At 36.7% G+C, this 21310-nt stretch overlaps 2 protein-coding genes across 5 annotated transcripts in view; one reads left to right on the top strand and one right to left on the bottom strand.

The window, feature by feature from the left end:
* Positions 1-6778: 6778 nt before the first annotated feature.
* Positions 6779-12653, bottom strand: LOC135475640 (vitelline envelope sperm lysin receptor-like). Its single transcript, XM_064755572.1, has 7 exons — positions 12447-12653; positions 10225-10379; positions 9798-9940; positions 9425-9518; positions 8995-9148; positions 7888-7981; positions 6779-6888 (listed from the first exon to the last, which is right to left on the bottom strand). The coding sequence occupies exons 1-7, from the start codon at positions 12651-12653 to the stop codon at positions 6779-6781; spliced, it is 957 nt and encodes a 318-aa protein (XP_064611642.1).
* A 3918-nt stretch (positions 12654-16571) lies between these two features.
* LOC135474659 (dynactin subunit 1-like) overlaps positions 16572-21310 on the top strand; it is a 36797-nt gene continuing 32058 nt past the window's right edge. For all 4 annotated transcript variants that reach the window (XM_064754193.1, XM_064754197.1, XM_064754194.1 and 1 more), the window contains exons 1-4: positions 16572-16767; positions 18835-18938; positions 19581-19696; positions 19951-20080. In XM_064754193.1, the coding sequence (XP_064610263.1) occupies positions 18839-18938; positions 19581-19696; positions 19951-20080 (346 nt within the window). In that variant the 5' untranslated portion in view covers positions 16572-16767; positions 18835-18838. The remainder of the gene's footprint in view (positions 16768-18834; positions 18939-19580; positions 19697-19950; positions 20081-21310) is intronic.

Genomic DNA, 21310 nt, shown 5'->3' on the forward strand with positions numbered 1-21310 from the left:
TACAGCAATCAAATAAATAAATAAATAAATATTGAAAGTAACATTTATAATATCCTAAAAAGTGGTGAGATTATTGTCTGGCTTTGGCAGTGCACCCTTATTTTATGCTTATGCTTTAAACTTACAGGCTGGATTTTGTTGCATATAATACAATTTTCTTTCAAAAATTATTCTCTTTTCAAGTGATTGGGCCATTTACTGCACAATGGGCCTTAGTGCAAAACAACATGGACTTCCGACAGAATGTAGAAGCTGTTGCAAATTTGCACTGATTCTTTCTTTTCACAACAGTTGTATAATTGAGCACATAAATAACAAACCAATTTCAGCTAACCAATGTGTATTAAAGGTAAAGCTTGTCATGTGAACTGAGCCAAGCATAATGTTGGCACATCGGCATGTGTAGGAAGTGTGTGTACTATTCAACCATACAGAAATAATGTGATTTTAAGAAACAATAAGGATTTGTGTCTGTAAAGCTGTGGAATAGATTTTGTCACTAAAGAAAAAAAAAAAACTTTGTAAGTGTGTATATTGAATCTTCTAGAAACTGAAAAAATGTTTCATTAAGGATTTGTGTCTGTAAAGCTGTGGAATAGATTTTGTCACTAAAGAAATACTTTGTAAGTGTGTACATTGGATCTTCTAGAAACTGAAAAAATGTGTTGATAATTCAGATTTCATATCTTACCCAACAGCATTAATTTTCGTGTGACACTGTTCAGTCAAACTTGATGAACTCAGAGGACAAGTCTTCTAAACCTATTTCTAAATAATTAATTAGTCATGACGATGTATTCATATGAAAAATATGACATCCATTTGTCTGACCTGTTGTATATACATGTAGTATATATGCATGAATATTACACTGATGTGAAAATCGTGAAAATTTTCTACAGTTGTGCTTATGGTGCAGTCATGCAGATGTCACGTTAAACTTTATTGTGGTAAAGTGATGGGTGTAAGTGAAGTTTCTTTTCCTGAAAATGTATCCATCAGGATGTTAGGGTGTGTACATTTTAATTATATATGAAGCATACACATAACCTGTTCTAATGTAAGAAGGATCTCAATTTTTTTTTAAGCATTTTTTAAAGAATTTTTTTACCCATGAAATCCATGCAAAACTTCAGGTCTTTTTTAATATGTTTTTCACATTTTGGTTTATAAATTTTGAACAACTCAACTCTTTTGCATACACTTTTAAGTTCTTGACATCACTTATTCTGCACGATTCATGAAACACAAATCTGATTTTGCTCATATTTGTGGTATACAGAAATATGAATTCAGAATTACATACTGCATCATGCCAAACATGAAATTAGTACTGTTCCAGATACTGTACCTTTTTTAGGTTTTTGCTGTTGCGTTATTTTTTCTTTCCACAGTGTAAATAAGGGACTTATTTTAAATGTAAAATGACTCTAGTGCTTACATATATATTTATTATTTGCGTTGAAGTTTTTTTTTGTTGTTTGTTTTTTTGTGATTTGTGCTTATAATATAGAACATATTGTACATACTTGTATTGTTAAGATTTGTTTACTTCTGCAACTTGTATTTCTACATATATCTATATATTTGTTTTGCATGAGACTTGTTCACATTAAGCCACAATCATATGGTGAAGTTTGTAGTATGGACTGTTCAAATTTGACTAGACATATGAAAACTGGACAAACATTATTTCATGCAAATTCGATGAATCTCACCTGGTAAACCTGAGCTTTGAAATAGTGCTTGTTCTCTTTTCATTGCACTCATCGAGTTAGACAAAGGGTTACAACAAATCGCTCCATGTTAACATGACTTCGTGAACTCTGTTCTCAAGCTAAGGTCACCACAATATGGCTGCAATATTGCTGAGGTGGCGTTAAGCTATAATCATTCATTCATTCATTTAATCAGTCATTCAAGGGTCAGATAGGTCTTGAATATGCAATTTTTAAATTGGTATTTATTTATATCTGCACAGTGTTTGAAATCAGACATCTGATCATGGTAAAGCTGCAGAGGCAAGATGGGGTAATGTCCAGTATTTCTTTTTAGAATGATTTTTGATTTTTTTGAAAAATGACCAAATGGCACGAAGGTTCCGCTGACAGCATTACAGGGTTTTTCAAAAAGGAAGAAAGTATGAAATTTATACATGAATGGATCCTTAGAATTGAAGTCAGTTTCAGGAAATTAAAATTTCCCTTCATTCCATCAGATGTTTGCCTGTTTGATTTTTTACAAGAAACAAGACACGAGAAAAAATATATATCAGGAGTCTGTCATGCCCAAATGGAATCTTCTGTGACCTCTGGTTTGTAAAAGTTGTGGTATGCAAAAATATACACATTAGTAAGGTTAAAAAGACTATGCTGAAGTTCTACGTAAAAACAATAATTGATTAGTGCATTTCCAATGTTATTTTAAGAACAGTCCAAATTGTTACCATTAACAAATTTCAGATTTGTCTGTAAATGATTTACCATTTAAATTCAGTATTTTTGAACTTTTTCAAACATTAGAATTATCTTATCTTGGTAAATAGTACAGATACAGGTCTGATGTTTTCTGAAAAGCAATAGTTTGAGCTACTCTTTGTAAACAGAAAAGTATGATCGAAGTAGAGAATATGAATTTTTTGCCCAAAAAAAGCTGGTATATTCTCTTTATATTTTTATCCTTTATCGTAAAGTTACTTGCATATGTTTGTCTTTTAGAATGCTTTAGCTATGCAGCTTTAATGACCCTGTTTGCCTGGCATTAATCTTTGTATTTTTATTTTTCCTCTCAGGTAGATTTTTGAGGATATTTGTCTCATCATTTAAATGTCACACTAAGGTTCATAATTTTTATTTGCCTGGTTGCTATTTTTCAAACTTTATTTATTATTTATTGAATACCAAGTCTCTAGCTGCATATCACTATTCTTAGCGCTCTTAATTTTGCTCAGATATTTGTACATAGACTTTTTAAGATTAACTATGTATTTCATCATTTAAATACCAATATTAAGATTCATAATTTTTGTCTAAAATGGTTACTTTTTTGCAGTTTTTTTTTCTATTTCCATGCACAAGATTACAATGTATGTATTTGATAGTGCAGTCTTTGATACTCCAGCTGGAAACTCTGGTCAGGTATCCCATTTGTAGTATTGATCCAGTGTGTTCCAAAAAGAACCACAAGACCAATATATTTTCTGCTAGTTCAGATGAGTTTTCAATGTCTACAAATATAATTTTTTTATTTTCTTTATACACTGTTCCTGAATGGAAGAAAAAAATGTTCTTTATTATCAAAGTTTTATTTTGTTTTGTCACCATTCCATCAAAATACTTTCTTAATGTTTCCAATGGTAAAGCAGAGAAACCTCCATTTCTTCATTGGTATTTGCTGCTGTGTTTCATTTTATAATAGCTTTGTATTTACCAGCAACATACATGTACAGTAGTACCTGTAGTCAATATCAGAAGGATGTTTATTATTATTATTTTATAAAAGCTTGATTATGCTGGTTGAGATTCAAACACCATGATTCATGTAAAAGTATACTGTACAAGTATTATGACGTCATACCACCAAGGTCAGATTGGAACGTCATGAAACAAATGTTTCTTTTCCACGTCATCGCATCAGAGTGTAAAACAACAAAAATGTCAAAAACAAAAGCATTTCTATAAACTCTGCTAAATAACACATTTATCCCCAAAAGAAATTCAGGTAGTTCACCTTAATATAAATTATAAAAGTAAAACTAACATGTAAACAAACTCAAATTCTTTTATTTGTAGAAATAATCGCATGAAATATTATTGTCGAAATAATGGCAGGAAATATTATTATTCGGGGATGTTGAATAATATGTTGTTTGAAAGGTCATCTGTATTTAATGTGTATATTTGCACACAGCCCATAACTAGCAGCTGGGTAGAATAAATATTTGCTGTGTGTGCATCAAGCTCTGCCACGAGAACGGACTACTTAGTACCCAAGTATCTAAGATTTTGTCTTCTTGATGTTGCACTTTTTTCTTCTTTGCTGCAATATTATATTCCAGATTTCTTGTTTCACTTCAGGTGCAGAAGCCTAATGATAAATTCATTCAAAGAAAAGGTACTTATTCTATGAAATTTTTATACCATAAACTCTCTCTTCTCTGTATTTAGTTTTGAGAATATTTCCATTTTCCCCCACAATTAAGAACTGTTTTTGGCTTCTGTGCACTCTCTTATTACGATCATTTTTTTTTTAAATTTTTAACACAATAACAATACTTTATGAATTCTAAGCTCTCTCAGAACACTTAAAACCTAATGTACATATTTGTACAAGGCCCATTCTATTGTGGAGGTCTTCACCATGGAATGTTTTTTCCAGAATTTACCCAAATGTTGGAAGTTCACGACTTCACCCTAAACCTTTATAAAAAGCTTCATTAAGGTATGCAAGCTGAGGCTTTTCTTACATGTACACTTTATATGTACCTTGGCTTTCACATGTATAATTTTTACTGTGTGTTGACCAGTTGATGTTTCTGTCTTGCATAATTTATACATCCATATTTGTACATAGATGACTAGAAGGCCTGTTCAGAGTAGTACATGTATAAAGGCTAATAGCACTGTTTCTCTCTGTGATGTGCACAAGCCTGTTGTGTAGGTTAGTTAAAGACTGGTGAATATCTGGTTTTATGATCCAGTATTTTATCGCTGTTAAAAAACAATACCTGGGTTATGAGTAGTCAGTTGTCATAGCAACCCTGGGCCTGGTATTTAATCAGCTTGTACACTGTCAACAGAAACTCTTCCATGTGTGGTGCCATTTCATTTTTGCCTCTTGAATGGTTTTTAATAAAGCATGTTTGAGGATCTATTGTACTCATTAGAGATCTGTATTGATTAAACTGATCCATCAGCAGGATCCAATGTTAAATATAAACACAGTCTTCTTGTTTTGTTTATGGCCAATTTCCGAAATGGCAACTTGATTTAGACTTGTGCATCAGTAAGTACTGCAAGTACCATGTGACAGCATCTTACTGACCTGCCCAAGAAGGAATTGAAGAGATCTTGTGTTGACATTAAGGAAATAAGTACCTACATGTTATCTTTGTCAAAGATTAGTTACAAACCCCAAAATGCAATCAGTGGTTAATAACCTCTTTGTGTGTTCAGTTTTTACAAAATGATGCGATTGGTTTGAGACATATTTTCTCGACAAAAGTTTCACCAACAGATAACTTGTAACATATAATGGCTAGACAGTGCTACTGCAGGGGTGAGACTCTCAAATTAGTAACTGATGATCCGATTTACCCTATGACAGAAATCCTGTTTTCATGGAAAAAGTGGACCGTGGTTATTAGGACTCCCAATGAAATGTCAATAAACCAACTTAGTATAAAAACTTGAACGAATAAAAACTAAATGAGTGTATAACATTTTATACTGGATGATGGTATTGCACTTCTTGAACATTCTTCCCAATTCCAAATAAAGTATAGTTAATTTGCTTACTTGAATAAACAAACTTCCTGATTGTTTAGATGTTCTACGGGATTACATGATAAAACAAAACAAAAACATTCTATTATCTATGTGTGCTCCCTGAGTAAGAAACTTCATAGATTATATTAGGCCTATCTATGTGCTCCGCAACTTCCTGAATACTTAATCTTTCCAAGTACTACAACAGAAGTAAACCTTTGACTTCAATACCTGATGACAGTTGCGGTGGTCTGATGGTTAGTGCATCCATCTTGGAAGTTGGGAGACCTGTGCTCTAATCCAGGTCAGATCATACCAAATGGTACTTATTGCTGCCTTGCATGGCACTCAACATTGAGAGGATAGACTGTTTGGCCTGAAGTACAGCAGCTTGTTATTGTACCCTCATCAGCTTCTTTCCTTCAGCAGTCATCATGCAGAAATTAGATGTCAAGTAAAACGTGAAGGCAATGCTTGACAGAATATAATACAAGACACCAGCCCTTTCATTTCACTTGGCCAAATTATATCTGAAAAATGCCCTATTAACTACATCTTCTGCTTTATTGACACGGAATTCTTTGGACACAATAATACAAGGTGAAGTTTCAAAACACAAATTTGTACATGCTGGAGTATTAATTAATAAAACATAAAAATTTGTTACTTCTGAGACAAAAAATAGGTGTCCTGCCCTGTGGAAAGTGAAACAACTGTACAGTATGGGAAATATAGTATTTGTGTAAAACTAGTTTTTTCCACAATAGAGTAACATGAAACATGAAAATACATAACCAAAACAAAAGTGTAAATTAACAAGCTGCGAGATACAACAGCATAATGTACAAGAACACCACAATGTTAAATAATGCAGAAAATGAAAGCTGCCAACTGAAATACATATAGGTACCAAGCAGAAATTGTTGTGAAGTGATGATGAAGAAATTTTAACATGAAAAGATTTGGAAACTGGCATGAAGCCTATAATGTATGTGTGAATGCAAAAAGAAAAGAAAAAAGAATAAATATACCAACAGTAACACAGAAGAGCTGCGCAAAGCTCATATAAATGTAAACATTCAATAAAAACAACATGTGAGAACAGCGAAGAATTTGTAAATGTAACATGACCTATATAAATCTGTCACAAGGAACAACTGCAGAAAAGAAAACCATGACATCCCTGTGTTTCATGGTAAGCCAGCATACCTAAGCTTGTGCAGGGATTGAGATGGAGCAGAAAATGGAGATATAACATCAAAAATACTCTTTTCAGGACCAAGAAACCTTCCTCACAATTTCTGAGACACTGTGGTCTGTAAACCATCTGGATGAAGCACCCTTGGGTTGCCATGAGGGGCAATCACAGGAGTCCTTGCCGAATGAATGATGTTGCTACCCTCTGCAAACCAAAATGTCAAAGAAAATAAATTCACTCACTTGCAAAATACTGGCAACCATTAATTTTGTGCAGCACCAGTAATTTATTAATTTTTGACACATACATTCCAAAATTACAATATGCAGCACCAATATACCCGTCACACACTGTTCATGCAGTAAAAATAATTTCCTGAAACTCAACATAGACAAACCTTGTCCAGCAGTTCCAAAAGTCAGTAAGTTTCCTCCTCTCCAAAAGAACAAGAAATCACTGCCTTTAAAAGCTTCAAGAATATTTTTTCACAATTAAAAAATCAATCATATTTTTAGTCCTGTAAAATCAATAATGAAGTACTTAAATCTTTTAAATGTCTTGCTTCCAACTGTCCAATAAAGGGGTCAGCTGGCTGTACATATAGCATTCGTCAAATACTTTGTTAACAATAAATATGGATGGAGAGAAAAACAAATGAACGACAGGGGATGACAATTCAGGCAATTTATCGGCCTGAAGGGAGTAAGAAAAACAGTAAATGAAAAAAACAATTTTCCTCAGAACTGAAGCAGCAATGCCACAGGTCACATTAATCAGAACAGAACCTTGTGTTATCCAATATCTTAATTTTGGGACAGGCAGCAAAATATTGCAATACATTACTATTTACATACATGCTGGCTTTAGATTACCCTAATTTTGAAGTATTAATTTTTCTGTTAATTTGGGCAAAGTCAATGCGTTTAATGGATGTTACAATTGCATATTATTATAATAATTAAATTTTGATGGTTACCTAAAAGTTAATTCAAAATTTATAAAACACTCTCTTGACTCCAAGTATGACAAGTAATTTGGTCATCTTATTTTGCACACAAATTTTCATAACCAAATGGTAAGGTAAAACTTTGTACATATATCTAATTTATTGAGGCCATTTTGATGCCATGTCAGAAAATGCCTGCAAAAATCTTGTAACTCAGAAAATGAAAATAGTGTTTGAGCTAGTAGAAGTTTCCTTACTTGCACTATTTAAATCAGTGATAGAATTGTCCACATGGTCCATGTCCAATGAACGCCTCTGGCGGATCCGGTTTTCTTCAACAGGGCAAGAACTCTAGAGATTCAAAATAGCCAGTCCATTAAAAGTGGAGAAAAGATTTGATTAGATTTATTGGCAGTCAACCTTGTAAATATGACTATAAAGAAGGAAAACAATTTGTCTAGAGTGAGACAGAAGCATCATGAAACAATCCTCATATAACAGCTACAACCACCGTCAGACTACAACAAGTTTAATCTAGGTGAGGTCAGACAAACATGCTAAAACCAGTCAGATCCAAACTACATGTCTGATGTGAACATGTTAAATTGGGTATCAAAAGTTAAATGTATATAACCTGATTCAAAGAATATGAACACTGAGACAATAGAGAGGTTTCACAAGGCAATGGATAGAGGCAGATATACAATAACGAGTAAGTAAAAATCTTTCAATTCCACCTTTTGTTTCCGTGGAAATTAACGCAGGTTCATGTACTGAGAAATACTTAATTTTCATGTGGAACTAACTTTCACGGATTTCGCAGTCAATCATTTACCGCAAAAAATAATTCCAGCAAAAAATATGGCTGATTGACAGCTACAGCAATGTTTGCGGTCTCTGACCTGCTACAGAGGGCGACTAAAACTGAACACAATGCAAAACTTACTGTGTTGCTTGATAAAGAATGACTAATTGGCGCCGATAATGGTGAACATGTCTGTATATATGTATCTGTACTGATGTGTACGGTGGCTGATATCTGTTGGACATATATAAGAAAGGCCTGTGTACATCAGATGTATACATACCACACAAACTGATGACATGTGTATCAGAAACCATAGCTGTATTATGCAAAACCTCATGAACAGTACAAATCTGTACCAATTCGTACAAGGGACACGCACACTCAGCTACTAGTAGCATATGTAGATATACTACGACGCAAATATTTGCCCTGAGTATATGGTATACTGCTGACCCTAAAGAGGACATCTGTACTAATAACAAAGTTGTCTCCAAGAACTGTTCTTGGAGGAACCGTGTAATTCAAACTCTCCTGCAAACAGTGTATAAGAACTTACGCCATCACAATTGGAGAAGCATACGGTAAAGTTACATTCAAACACAAGCAGATTACTGCCCATAAGCCTGAATGCCTTGAAGACTGGGCTGCGGGCTGTCATCCCATTTGTGGTGAAGCCATCAGATTTGGAGAATACCTTCCCATCACCGCACCTATTAACATAGAAAATCAGCACAGATAACGCGATGAGACCATTACTAACTTTAGGGCATAAGTAAATCATTAGGACTTTTCTACAGTCCTATAATACAATAGGTGGGTAATGTGGCTGTTGTATTTAGAGTCAGGAGAGAGCATTTCAGGTCACATGATACCTACAACACAAAAGCGAAATCCAAAATGGCTGCCCTAGAATCTAGAATGTAAACAGAAATTAACCAGTTAAAATTTTTTTAGACAGGTACTGTCCATGTTATTCATACACTTACCCTCCACGGATAATGCCGTATGTTGTATTAGTTTCAAAAGAGATCCCAACAGCGTTACAACTGGTAACTCGAAAGCCGACTTCTCCCTTAGTTCCTGAAACATACAAGTCAAGGAAGACCGATTTCAAACTACTTGAGGTGTTTACTTAACCTTGCCTTGAGCGTGAAGAACCGTATGTATCAAATGATGACTAAATATCAATTACAAGACTAAATTTCTTTCTTATTTGTATTGTCCAGCTTTCCTTCAATTAAAACCGTTTCCTCCGAAACTACACTATAAGAATAAAATACAAGAAGAATTTAGTAGAAGTAGAAGTAGAACACATGTACACATTTCATTCTACTGTTTCATTGTTATGGACGACAGTACCTTGCATGACGGCTTTCAGTTGAGTTTTCCTACCCACTGGGAGACCTTCAACGGGTTGACCCAGTACATCCAAAAGCTGAACTTGAAACATGGCATCCGAAACAGGACCCCTGTTTCTCTGGTTTTCTATTAGGGGTAACCCTCTGTGAATAAATTGAGACAAGCAAGTGCACACAAGCCTCATAAATCAAAATTTTAACAAAGGATCAAGCAAAGAGCCACTAGGCAAATGAGTGAAAATTAACAGACTTATGAGATATAGACGATAGAAATGAGCTACATGTACATGTACTGTAACATATCAACCAGCAAGTTACCATTTCTGGCATGCATGTATAAGGAAACTTCAAGCATAAATCAAAACGCTACTTTAGAGTCTTAACTTTTGTCAGCTTTACTTCCAGAAGTGCTGACTGGACTTACTCACAAGTCAGACATGATCTGGGGGGCCGAGGAATCAGCAGTGTGTGAGTCAAAGCCACATGTCAACAGAGTCCTGTGCCAGAACTTCAGCACCACCCCATGCCCATCCCCCCACAGCACATTTACCGGCAACACATACACGTTTGTCAAGGCCTTTTTCTGAAAATGACGAGCAAACATCGATAAAAATCAATGACAGGGCAGCATTCTCAATAACTATTATAGATCTGTCAAATCAATAAACCAAAACAGTAATTACATGGATATATCTTCCTTCTCCAGGGCTAGAGGCGAACGAGAATCTTGTGTTTCCTGGCCATGGATTGATCGGATTACTTGTTTACTATATTCAGAAAATTTATCACTTCTCTGATGTTGGCGAGTTTTGGAGGTGGAAGAGATCAGTGTTCCTGGAATAAACCTCTGGACTCTGGCAAGTTATTGGCAACATTTGCCCAGATATGTCAAATTAGTGAGAGGCAAGCAGTCTCCAGTGAATCTTATGTAAGATCACACGAAAGAGTGTCACTGACTGCTTCTTGCAATCAAGCATGTCAAGCCTCCAGGTACAGTGGAATGGAAGCTGATAAATCTGGAAAATTCCTTGTCTGGCATGTCTGAGAATAGAAGTGAACCCATGTATGGCTTCTGTGACTTAGTGCTTGCAATACAAGCATCACCTAGCCACAAGTCCATGACCCACTCATCTGTTAACAAATGGAGGCATCTTAATCCCTCTCCCGTGAGGAGAAGCCATTTTTCCACATGTGGACCATCACTTTCTGGGCGCAACAGAGTTTTTCTTTCCACTGAAATTGAAGGCTTTTTTTGTTTGACCAACCACTTAAGATACTAAAACTGAATATTTTTGTACGTTACTATACTTCACTGATTAAAGTAATTATCACTGCCTATATATGAACTCAAGCTGGCCTCCTTGTTGATAAAGCTACTGTTAATGTATTTCAGGATACCAGTCAAGACAAGTGGGAAGACCTGACAAGAAAGCTTACAACCCAGAGCATCAGTCTAGATTAACTGAAACTCACAATATGAGCAATTGGTCTTGACATCACTTTTAAAAAATACTCAACAGTCATGGATCAAGACAGAATGGTTATTCATTAATGGTTAATGGAATATGTGGTTGTCACTCTCAGTCTGTAAAAGGACATGTCAGAAATGATCTAAAGAAAAACATAAACATGAGAAAATCAAAAACACCTGACATGCATACGAAAAACTAATCTGAATAGTGCGCCCACATGAATACTCTGTGCATTATCTAAATTCTCTTGAAATATTATCCTTACATGCCAAAATAAACGAGAATTTCAATCAACAAAAGCAGTTAAAAATGAAGTCTGATTTGACGGGACACTAATCACATGAAACCAGTCAGACCACAAATGCTCACATGCACTCACTTGCGGTCAAATTATTTGTGAGGATCGACTTGAAACTAACCAAACAAGCTTACTATGTGTCATGTTTGATTTTATACACCCCTCCACTTCCAAAAATTGCCTTCTTATATCTATTCCATGCAAATGGTCATGAAAATTTCTGTAAAAGGGGAAGGGGGCCTCCGTGGCTCAGTCGGTTAGCGCGCTAGCACAGTGTAATGACCCAGGAGTCTCTCACCAATGCGGTCGCTCTGAGTTCAAGTCCAGCTCATGCTGGCTTCCTCTCCGTCTGTATGTGGGAAGGTCTGTCAGCAACCTGTGGATGGTCGTGGATTTCCCCCGGGCACTGCCTGGTTTCCTCCCACCATAATGCTGGCCGCCGTCGTATAAGTGAAGCATTCTTGAGTATGGCGTAAAACACCAATCAAATAAATAAATAAATAAATTCTGTAAAAGGGAGATAACTCGTAACACGAATAGGCTGATTCGCAGAACTTAGATCTGTTCAAATTGAGTTTATGTAAAATTCTGAATATTTCTTTTAAAAACAACCTCAAATTAAATAAATATAACCAGTTATTGATTTTTTATTCAACTCATATATCGAATACTGTCTCGATCCTATGAACCCCTGCAAGACATGGCTGAGGAAGATGATACAACAAGTAGTGAACTGGTTTTCTAGAGGCAGTAAACACTGTGCAAAACACATCACTCAAAAGACATGACAAAATAGAGCATCACAGGAAGGGAAGGCTGTTTGTATGCATTCCTAAATAAGTGAATAATGACAATACAGAGGAAATTTGGGCTATCTCACCTGAAAGGCACAGATACGCGAGTTGTTCAAGCTGGAGAAAGTAGCATCAATGGCGTACGTGACTTCATCTATTTGCTTCATGTTGAAGATTCTGTCATAGCGACAGAGCACCTCAGCGACCACAGGGACATCAGCCTTCATCAGTATGGTGGTATTCTCAGCTGTGGTCTGAGGGCAGTGAGGTATCACTGCAGGATAAGATGCCATTGTCAAGTATCAGGGCAAGTTTTATACTTAGGTCAAAAAAAGTTAAGGATGCCAGTAAACAAAGAGTGAAATGAATCCAGAAGCCCCACAGACACACCAGCAGAGAGGAACTTGGAGTATGAAATATTATGATAACTGTACCCCAAAATAAAGACCTATGTTGAAATCATGCAATACTGGCAGCTTACTTTCTACCAGTGTACAGACAGCTACAAGCCGCAAGACATGGTATAAGGGTAGGACGCCGTAACTAGTAATGTTTGACCTAAATTTTATTGAGACTGAGAGCATATATTGAATCTTTCACAGCATAGGTCATAATTATAAATATCTTCATTGAGGGCAATGATTTCTTCAAAATCTCTTTCATAACCTGCATAAAAAAAATTTCCCACCTATGCTATATTTCCTGATGAAGATGTGCTACCCCCAAAAAAGGTCTATATAAGGATGGCCTTAATTATCACATCAGTCTGAATCTGTTTTACAGAAAGCTAATACATACTCACTATGAATGATTGGACGTGATGCTGGCAGCTTTTGTGAGCTCACTAACCACTGCAATCAAAAGCAGGATAAAGTTACATACAAACAACATCAATTCATGATTAAATTTAAATTAATTCAGTATGTTTAAATTTCATTAATTTAGCCGAAACAGTCCTCACAGGCCCTCTTCACAGTTACAGATGAAATCCAGTCAAAACTTAAACTCTTAAACTTGGCATTACATTTCATTGCAGGCCAGGAAGCATCCTGAAGGATGGAGCCGATGGGTTTGCCACTGCAGAAGTCAGGGCAACTGGACTTAAGCCTTCAGGTTAGGCCAGAAAGATGTATTAACTGATATTAAAGGCCATGTTGGAAGTCAGGTTTATGGGTGGAGGAAACTGGAGAAAACCAGCTACCTTTGCCAGGTATATAACAAACCTCCTGACCTAATGCTACAGCCGAAACAGAGGGAGCCGGATTTGAACATGCGGCCTTGAAGTCCTGAAAGTCATAACCGGCTATTGATAAAATCACCTAATCCCTCAAGGCACCAGGCCAGAGTAGTCTGGGGACAGATTTTCAGCAAGTTAATAGCAACTTGTAGGACTCTGAAATTTGAAACTGAAATTAAACTTACGCAACAGACAATCATGACCAACCACACCAGTCTCAACATGATGCAACACTGTAACAAAGAAAAGGAATATACGAAAAATTCCAGTTTTGGAAATTGTCAGAGTAGCACTAGAGACATACAGTGACATAATGAAATAAAGTTACTATAAGCTAAATACCAACTCTACCTCTGGTTTGGCTAAAACCTACATGTAGCTGATCAAATTTAAAAAGCCTTCTTGGAAAAAAAGGATGTTTATTTCTACTGACAGATTTGTAGATACAAATTTTCAGTGTCTGTGGTGTTTCGCCAGACATACATCTTACCTAGAATGTGGCAATGTCATCAAGCTACACACACTTAAACAACTGATGTTTACTGGGTACGAATATTCCACTATTACAATTGCATGTATTACTGGAGACACGATGTCTACATATTCTCTACTCGATTCAAATGTAATCTTATTACTTTACAGCTGCTTAGCTATATTCAAGAATATTTCACTAATATCGTGACTAGAGGCTATTTCATAAGTTTACGGAAGCCATATAGTTCCCAGAATAACCTACTACCAAATGAGACACGAGAGTTTCACCTGCAGAGTTAGGGCTCACACTAAAACTGTACCATACCAAGGTACTGCCTGCTGACATGGCTCGTACATGTGTGTGTGTGTATGTCTATACAATTGGGATTTCACGTTGTATACTTAACCATGTTTCAGCCATATGACGATGAGGTGTCATTAAGGCGTGCGTAATAGGCTGTGTGTTCTTGTGGTAGGTCCATGTCGCCATAGCGCTGCCACTACTGATTTATTTATTTATTTATTTGATTGGTGTTTTACGCTGTACTCAAGAATATTTCACTTATACGATGGTGGCCAGCATTATGATGGGTGGAAACCGGGCAGAGCCCGGGGGAAACCCACGACCATCCGCAGGTTGCTGACAGACCTTCCCACGTACGGCCAGAGAGGAAGCCAGCATGAGCTGGACTTGAACTCACAGCGACCACATTGGAGAGAGACTCCTGGGTCATCACGCTGCACTAGTGTGCTAATCAACTGAGCTCCACCACTGAAGTATCATGCCAAAATACCAGGCAGACATGGCACCCCACCCAGTAACATTATAGGAAGTAATGACAATAGTAAGACCTATTTATAAAATATAGGCTTATATGAAATTGATTTTAAATTTTACATATAAACAGATTTGTTTTTGAGAAGAGAGGGAACACCGGAATGCACCCAGAGATGTAGGGCCTAGGCTACTCTGCGCTCTGGTGGTAGTTCATATGCTTAAGCATGTCTTTATCACTAACGTGACAAAATGGATTAACGAGATTAAAGTTAATCCAGTTAAGAACTGGTATGACAACCCTGTACGCCTCTTCACCCATGAAGACATCTTGAGACTGGAGTCCTAACCTGGATTTAGTTTTTATCAGTGTAATCCTTTTGATTTTAACAATATACATCTTCTGGCATTAAACACTCATATGTAGTTATTACAAATCTAGAACACCATATAAAATGATGATTTTCTTCATATATAACTTAAAACAAAATTTGCCATGGATGCGTTCATTGAGAAAATGCTCCATTTGCCCCACACTTATGTACTCGAAGGCCGTTCACCACGAAGATTCTAACCCCAACTTCCAGTGTACGCACTAGCGCCCCCATGAGGAACTCTAGAGAACCTGAATTCATAATAGGCCCCAAACTGACACCTGGCCAACCAGTCCAGTTTCTTTGCTCTAACCTCTCAGTGCCGAGCACCAAGCTGCATGGCTCATCCTAGTCAAACAGCCATGCATTTAAACAAATTAAGACATTACACTTTCACAGCTTGCAGAACCCCTGTGCCTTACTTCAAAAAAAAAGGCCTTACTTTGTCAATCTCCGGTGTTACATTTGCTTGGTTATTTCATTTAGATAATATTCGATTGTAATATTCCATTCCCCACATAACATCCCATTTCCCTCATAAAATTTTTAAATGCCAACTGAATGACATGTCAGGCAGTAGGCCAATGCAATTCTAGGCAATCCACGGACTGCAGCAGACTGTCTAAGGGTGTATCAGTATGTCATCTTTGTGGGAAAAAAATGAAATAATCTTTCACAACCAGAACCTTCAGGAGCACATAAACGGTGTAAATTACCACCAATATTTAGACAAAGTAACGAAGTGTCACCAAAGTGACAGATAAATGTTTTGGCTGACTACTTGGCATTTTTATCCAATTTGAGACTCCCATATCTCCCATTGAATGTAAGTTACAGAAAGTCTTCAAAATTATAGTTTCCTCCGGCTTCAACAGAAACAGATTAGAAGACTTTCTAACGTATTTTCTCCGGTATTCGCTGATCTCGCAAAGAGTACCTTCGCCTTCGAATATCCCACTACAAATGACATCCCACAATCCAGCAAAATTTAAGCCAATCATTTCGTAGCAGTTTATTTGAGGCGGATCATCAGCAAAAGCGGTCACGGACATACACGATAATGAAGGCTCACTGTTAATAAATGACATTAAACCAAAATCATATATAGTCTCCAATTCTGAGTAAATCTAGTTTACAAAACATACTTTTAATACCCAAGATATGTGACCTGTTCCATAAAAGCCGTTTACGATGAAGTCCGCTGCATATTTTAGAACGCCATTCATCTGCACTTTTTGCGGCTGCATTTTCATATATCTCAAATTTTGGACAACTCACAACATTAACAAATCGTATATATCTTTGAAACAACAACGAGACTGTTATTCACATCTACTAAGTGAAATTTTCTGTACAAAACAATGTAATTTTTGTTACCTAATCAATACTATATCCTATTTTAACACAAGTGATTGCCTTTAATTTAGCAATGTTGTGTGGGTCTTGTGAATCATCTTAGGCCTGGATGAAAATGATGTTGATGAAACGAGATTGACATCTCCAAGTTATCCAACGTAACAGTTTTACGGCCTACCAGGCTTTACTGGGTGAGTTTATGTGATTTGCACCCTGTTTGTCTGGAATGCTACTGGCAACTTTCAACCGTACTGTAAGTTACATTTCTCTACTTTCAATTCGACAGCCTGGTGTTCCACCGCCTAGTGCTGCATACTTGCAAAACATCTTCACTCTGACTTGCAAACGAAATGAAATTCAGTGTCACATTGCGTCTCCGGAGAAGGATGATTTCTTCAGATAAAATAGACACCGTCATCAGTTTGAGATTACACTGACGTTAGCATGGTTAGGTTAGACAAAATTTTGTTTTAGTGACATTTAGAAGTTGGCACGGAAGCACACTGGACAAGGCATTGCTTATGGATTTACAACTTCTTGGTTTATTGTCACGACTTTTCGATGCAGATACTAGCATAATTATCAAGTGAATGACATCATGGCATAATGTGCTTAAATATAACAAGTGAGCTATAGGTCTCAGCAGGTAAGAAACAATAGAGTTATGTAGAGAAATAGTGCTCAGAGGAATGGGGGAATTAAGGGTAAGTCATACTGGCTAAGGCTCGGGAGGGTGTGGTAGGGGGGAGTGTACAAAATTTTGTTCAGTCTTAGATAGAAGGTTCCAAGCCAGTGACAGGGCTAGCCCCGAAAGACTTCAACTCCTTTTCTTATATTTGCCTAGCATCATTGGAGTCTTGACGCTAACAGTATTAATTTCATACTCAAGGAAGGTCCAGGCAGATTCTCTTTGTTATCGAATATGTCGCGTACAAATAAAAGCCACCAACCTAAAGACCGGCTTTCTGCACCCACTGCACCACGACCATATGCCCCTACTTTAGAATAGTTTTATTATAGACATGAAGACTTCCAGGACACACGCTCCTCAGCCGTGGCTGTCATCTTCCTACTGCTCCACTGTGAAGCAGGACATGCATATAGGCCTACATGTAGCTGCTGAACATGGCGGCCATGGCCGAGGAGCAGGGGAAGCCTTTATGACTGTAATAAATCTGTTCTAAAACAAGAAGGGACATGTGGTGGCGGTGCGGTGGGTGCGGAAAGCAGGTCGTCAGGCCGTCTTGAAAACACAACAATAGGTCATCGCTTGGAGACATTTTATGTGTGAAACGATACTTTATTGAAATATCATTAAAAAAATTTGTGTTTCAAATGGAAGAACATCTGAATATTTGTTAACCAACAGTCCGTGTACAGGGACTATCTGGGATAATACATAAACTGGTAGAATTTTTATCAAATACCATGTACAACGAGTGGCAGTTGTGTATCAAGGCATTAGTGTTATTTTAAGAAGTCACACATAAAATATCCTTCTTTGGGGAAGACACATTGTCTTTTCACTTTCTTTGCCAGTTTCTGACTAAATCTACTCTGACTCACTATCCTCACCAATGACATTAAAAATCTTTCACTTTTGTCGATACATTTTAACAGCAGAACTTTAATGGAACCAAACCATTCAGCCAACCAATCAAGACAACAAGCTCAGAGTAAATTATTAATTGGAATAAAGCTGGAATAAAGCTGGAGTTCAGTGATTTAGCAATCATTTTTAGTGATACCAAAGACAAAAAAGGAGTCCTGCGAGTTCGCGCAGATATTGACAACTAAGGGGCACAGGGTGAGGGCTCTAGCAAAGTAACACAGCTAAAAGGCAAGTTTTTATGGTACTTGCTAGACTGAGTACACATCTTGCATTGCCGGGTCTGTCGGTCCAATGGCACTGTTAGCAGCTGCCGTAAAATCACACCTTTAGCCACGCTAGTTTGCGAGAGCCCCCACCCGGTCTCGTCTCAACCTGCATGAACTCACAAGAGGCTTATGGACTCTGAGACTACATCATGGTGAATATCGAAATTTGAGCAAGGACATGGTAATCATATTTGTTTGGTACCATGCAGATATGCCCAAGTCCTTTGATGTATATGTATCTATTAAAGGCTCCTTTATACATAATTAACATAACATTGAGCTTAGTTGACTGTTTGTTGACTGTGCTAATTCATTGGTCATGTTCATGCTTAACATGTTCATTAAACTTACTGTAGAATCTTTGATACATTTACTTGTAGGAAAATGGCTGAGAAGACAACAAAAGTGGGAACTCGTGTTGAGGTCGTTGGGAAAGGATTACTTGGGACTGTTGCCTATGTCGGAACAACGTTGTTTTCAAGTGGTAAGTATAAAGCATGTGGCCATAAGTCAACACTCTTTACCATGAGTAATGACACTCTTGTAGCAGCATATTACCCCAGCAAAAGGCAAAATAAATGGTTGGTACAAATTTACATTTTTTGTTGATGCTCCATTCTTCATCATACTAATTTACTTCCCATTGCACATGCTCAGCTTACATATCTACAAACACAAGATATTGTTGATCATTTCATCCTGTGCAACATGCATAATGTTGACTTCAAACCTTATCACTGGTGGTGTCTGTGTATTAGCATGAATCTTTAAGTGTTTTGACAGCAATGATTTTGAGTAAGTATAAACAGTGGAGGAAGCTATTTTGTGAAATATGATTCTTTTCATTAGGTTGGATTATAATTGCGGTGTCACAAGTGGTCTGTGACCTCTGTAAAACTGTTGACCAGCTGACAGAGACGTAGAGAGCTTTTGACAGTAATTAATGAAAACTGTGAATAATCAGTAGTCATTTTGCTGGACAGATGTTAATGTTTTGTACCCTTTCAGATCTATTTATCATATTTATAGTGAGATTCTGATTCCATACCCAGGTGCATGAGTGCGTTATTTTGTACCTTATTTAAATGAAGGCAAGTAACAGATTGTCTTTATTTCCTGATTTCAGGGAAATGGGTGGGTGTTGTCCTTGATGAAGCCAAAGGAAAAAACAATGGCACAGTTCAAGGGAAGAAATATTTTGATTGTGAGGAGAATAAAGGCATCTTTGTGCGACAGTCTCAGGTAAATCTAAGTGCTTACTTTACAACAGCATTGTGTATCTCCTGTCAATAAAAATATGACTTTTCCCCAAGTTATATCCTCCTATGTATAACTTTACTCTCAGTGATAAAATTGCAGCATAAGATGACTGCCAATATCTTAGTCTCCCTGAAAGACTGTTTCATTTTGAGTGAGAAGAATTTTTGGAAAATTTTAATAGATCACATTTATAATTGCCATGTGATAATATGATTTGATAATATGGAAATTTGCAGATCACTCCGATCGGGGAGGCCTCACCTCCTGGGCCTCAGCCAGTTACTATGAAACCAGGGGTGGGAGCTACCGCAGAAAAGACGGAAAGACGCAAATCTGGAATTCGCCCACCCAGCAATATTGCTAAAAGTAAGTTCACCAGAAAGAAAATTTTATTATTTTAGTGATGTTGATGGTATGCAGTACATTGACACTATATGTATATAAGTTATACTAGATAATCATACGAAATTACAATGTGTAGATTGTCAGAAGTATGTCAGTAGAGAAAAGTATGCGTTTTATATGATTTCTGAATTCTCCTGTTTCTTAATGCATTGAGTTATCGAAACAGTTAATCTTATGTTCATCCAAGTATTTCTATTTATGGACAAATGTGTCACAATGCATGCTAGTTAAATTTTGTGGAATATGACAAAAGTCACGAAGAAATGTCACGTTAAAAGATAATGCAACCTGTATGTGCACATACTGAAGGTGCCACAAGGTGCCAAACAAAGCGATCAGCTTTGCCCTGGTATGGAAGGCAGTTAATAGTCAGTTAGGTGCAAAATACTATGTCAGTAATTCTGGGTCACATTGATCAAAATGCCTATCCAGATAGACAGGCAAGCAAACAACCGTATAGCGCAGTAGCATGCTTCTCTCAATTGACATACTTCTGGGAATGTGTATAAGCATACATATGCAAAATTAAATATGTCTTATTCTTCTGAATCTTGTGTATTCATGCATTTGCCAACATTATGTATACATTTGTATTTGTGCATTGACTTTATGCATATTTCATTTGTGTATACAGATTTTGGAATGTTTGAGGTTTCAAGATCAAAGATTTGTATGTGTTATTTATTTGTTAACTTAAACGCCAAGATAATTTTTCTTCTTTTGATTTTTGATTTTATATCTATGTGTGTTTCTGCATATATTGATTGATCACTAGAATGTAACACTCATGCATCATATATGTCAGAGAAATATTAACACAAACTCAATCTGCGGGAATTATTTAAGGGTTTCACATGTCTGAAAGCCACAGTGAAACTTTTAATGTAGTTCTCAAGGTTTTAATTCTTATCTGTCAAATGAAACCCTTTCTGTGTATTTACTGTCTCAAAACTTAAACTCTGAAAAATAACCTGTGGAAAAAAACAGCCGTCTGCATGAAGATTTAGACTGTGATGTTTGTGCATGAGTTTGTACATTGCAAACCCAACACGAAATGTGCCCCATCCCTTAGCTGGAAAGTTGCCAAGGTTTATCCGCAGCAGCATGTGTTGTTGGATTTCACAAGATCTTCGGGATCTTTAAGCAAAGTGACAAGATGATGTACAGTAGGTGCGTTGATGTATTTTGTGT

The sequence above is a fragment of the Liolophura sinensis genome, chromosome 9, assembly GCF_032854445.1.
Source record: "Liolophura sinensis isolate JHLJ2023 chromosome 9, CUHK_Ljap_v2, whole genome shotgun sequence".
Taxonomy (NCBI): Eukaryota; Metazoa; Mollusca; class Polyplacophora; order Chitonida; family Chitonidae; genus Liolophura; species Liolophura sinensis.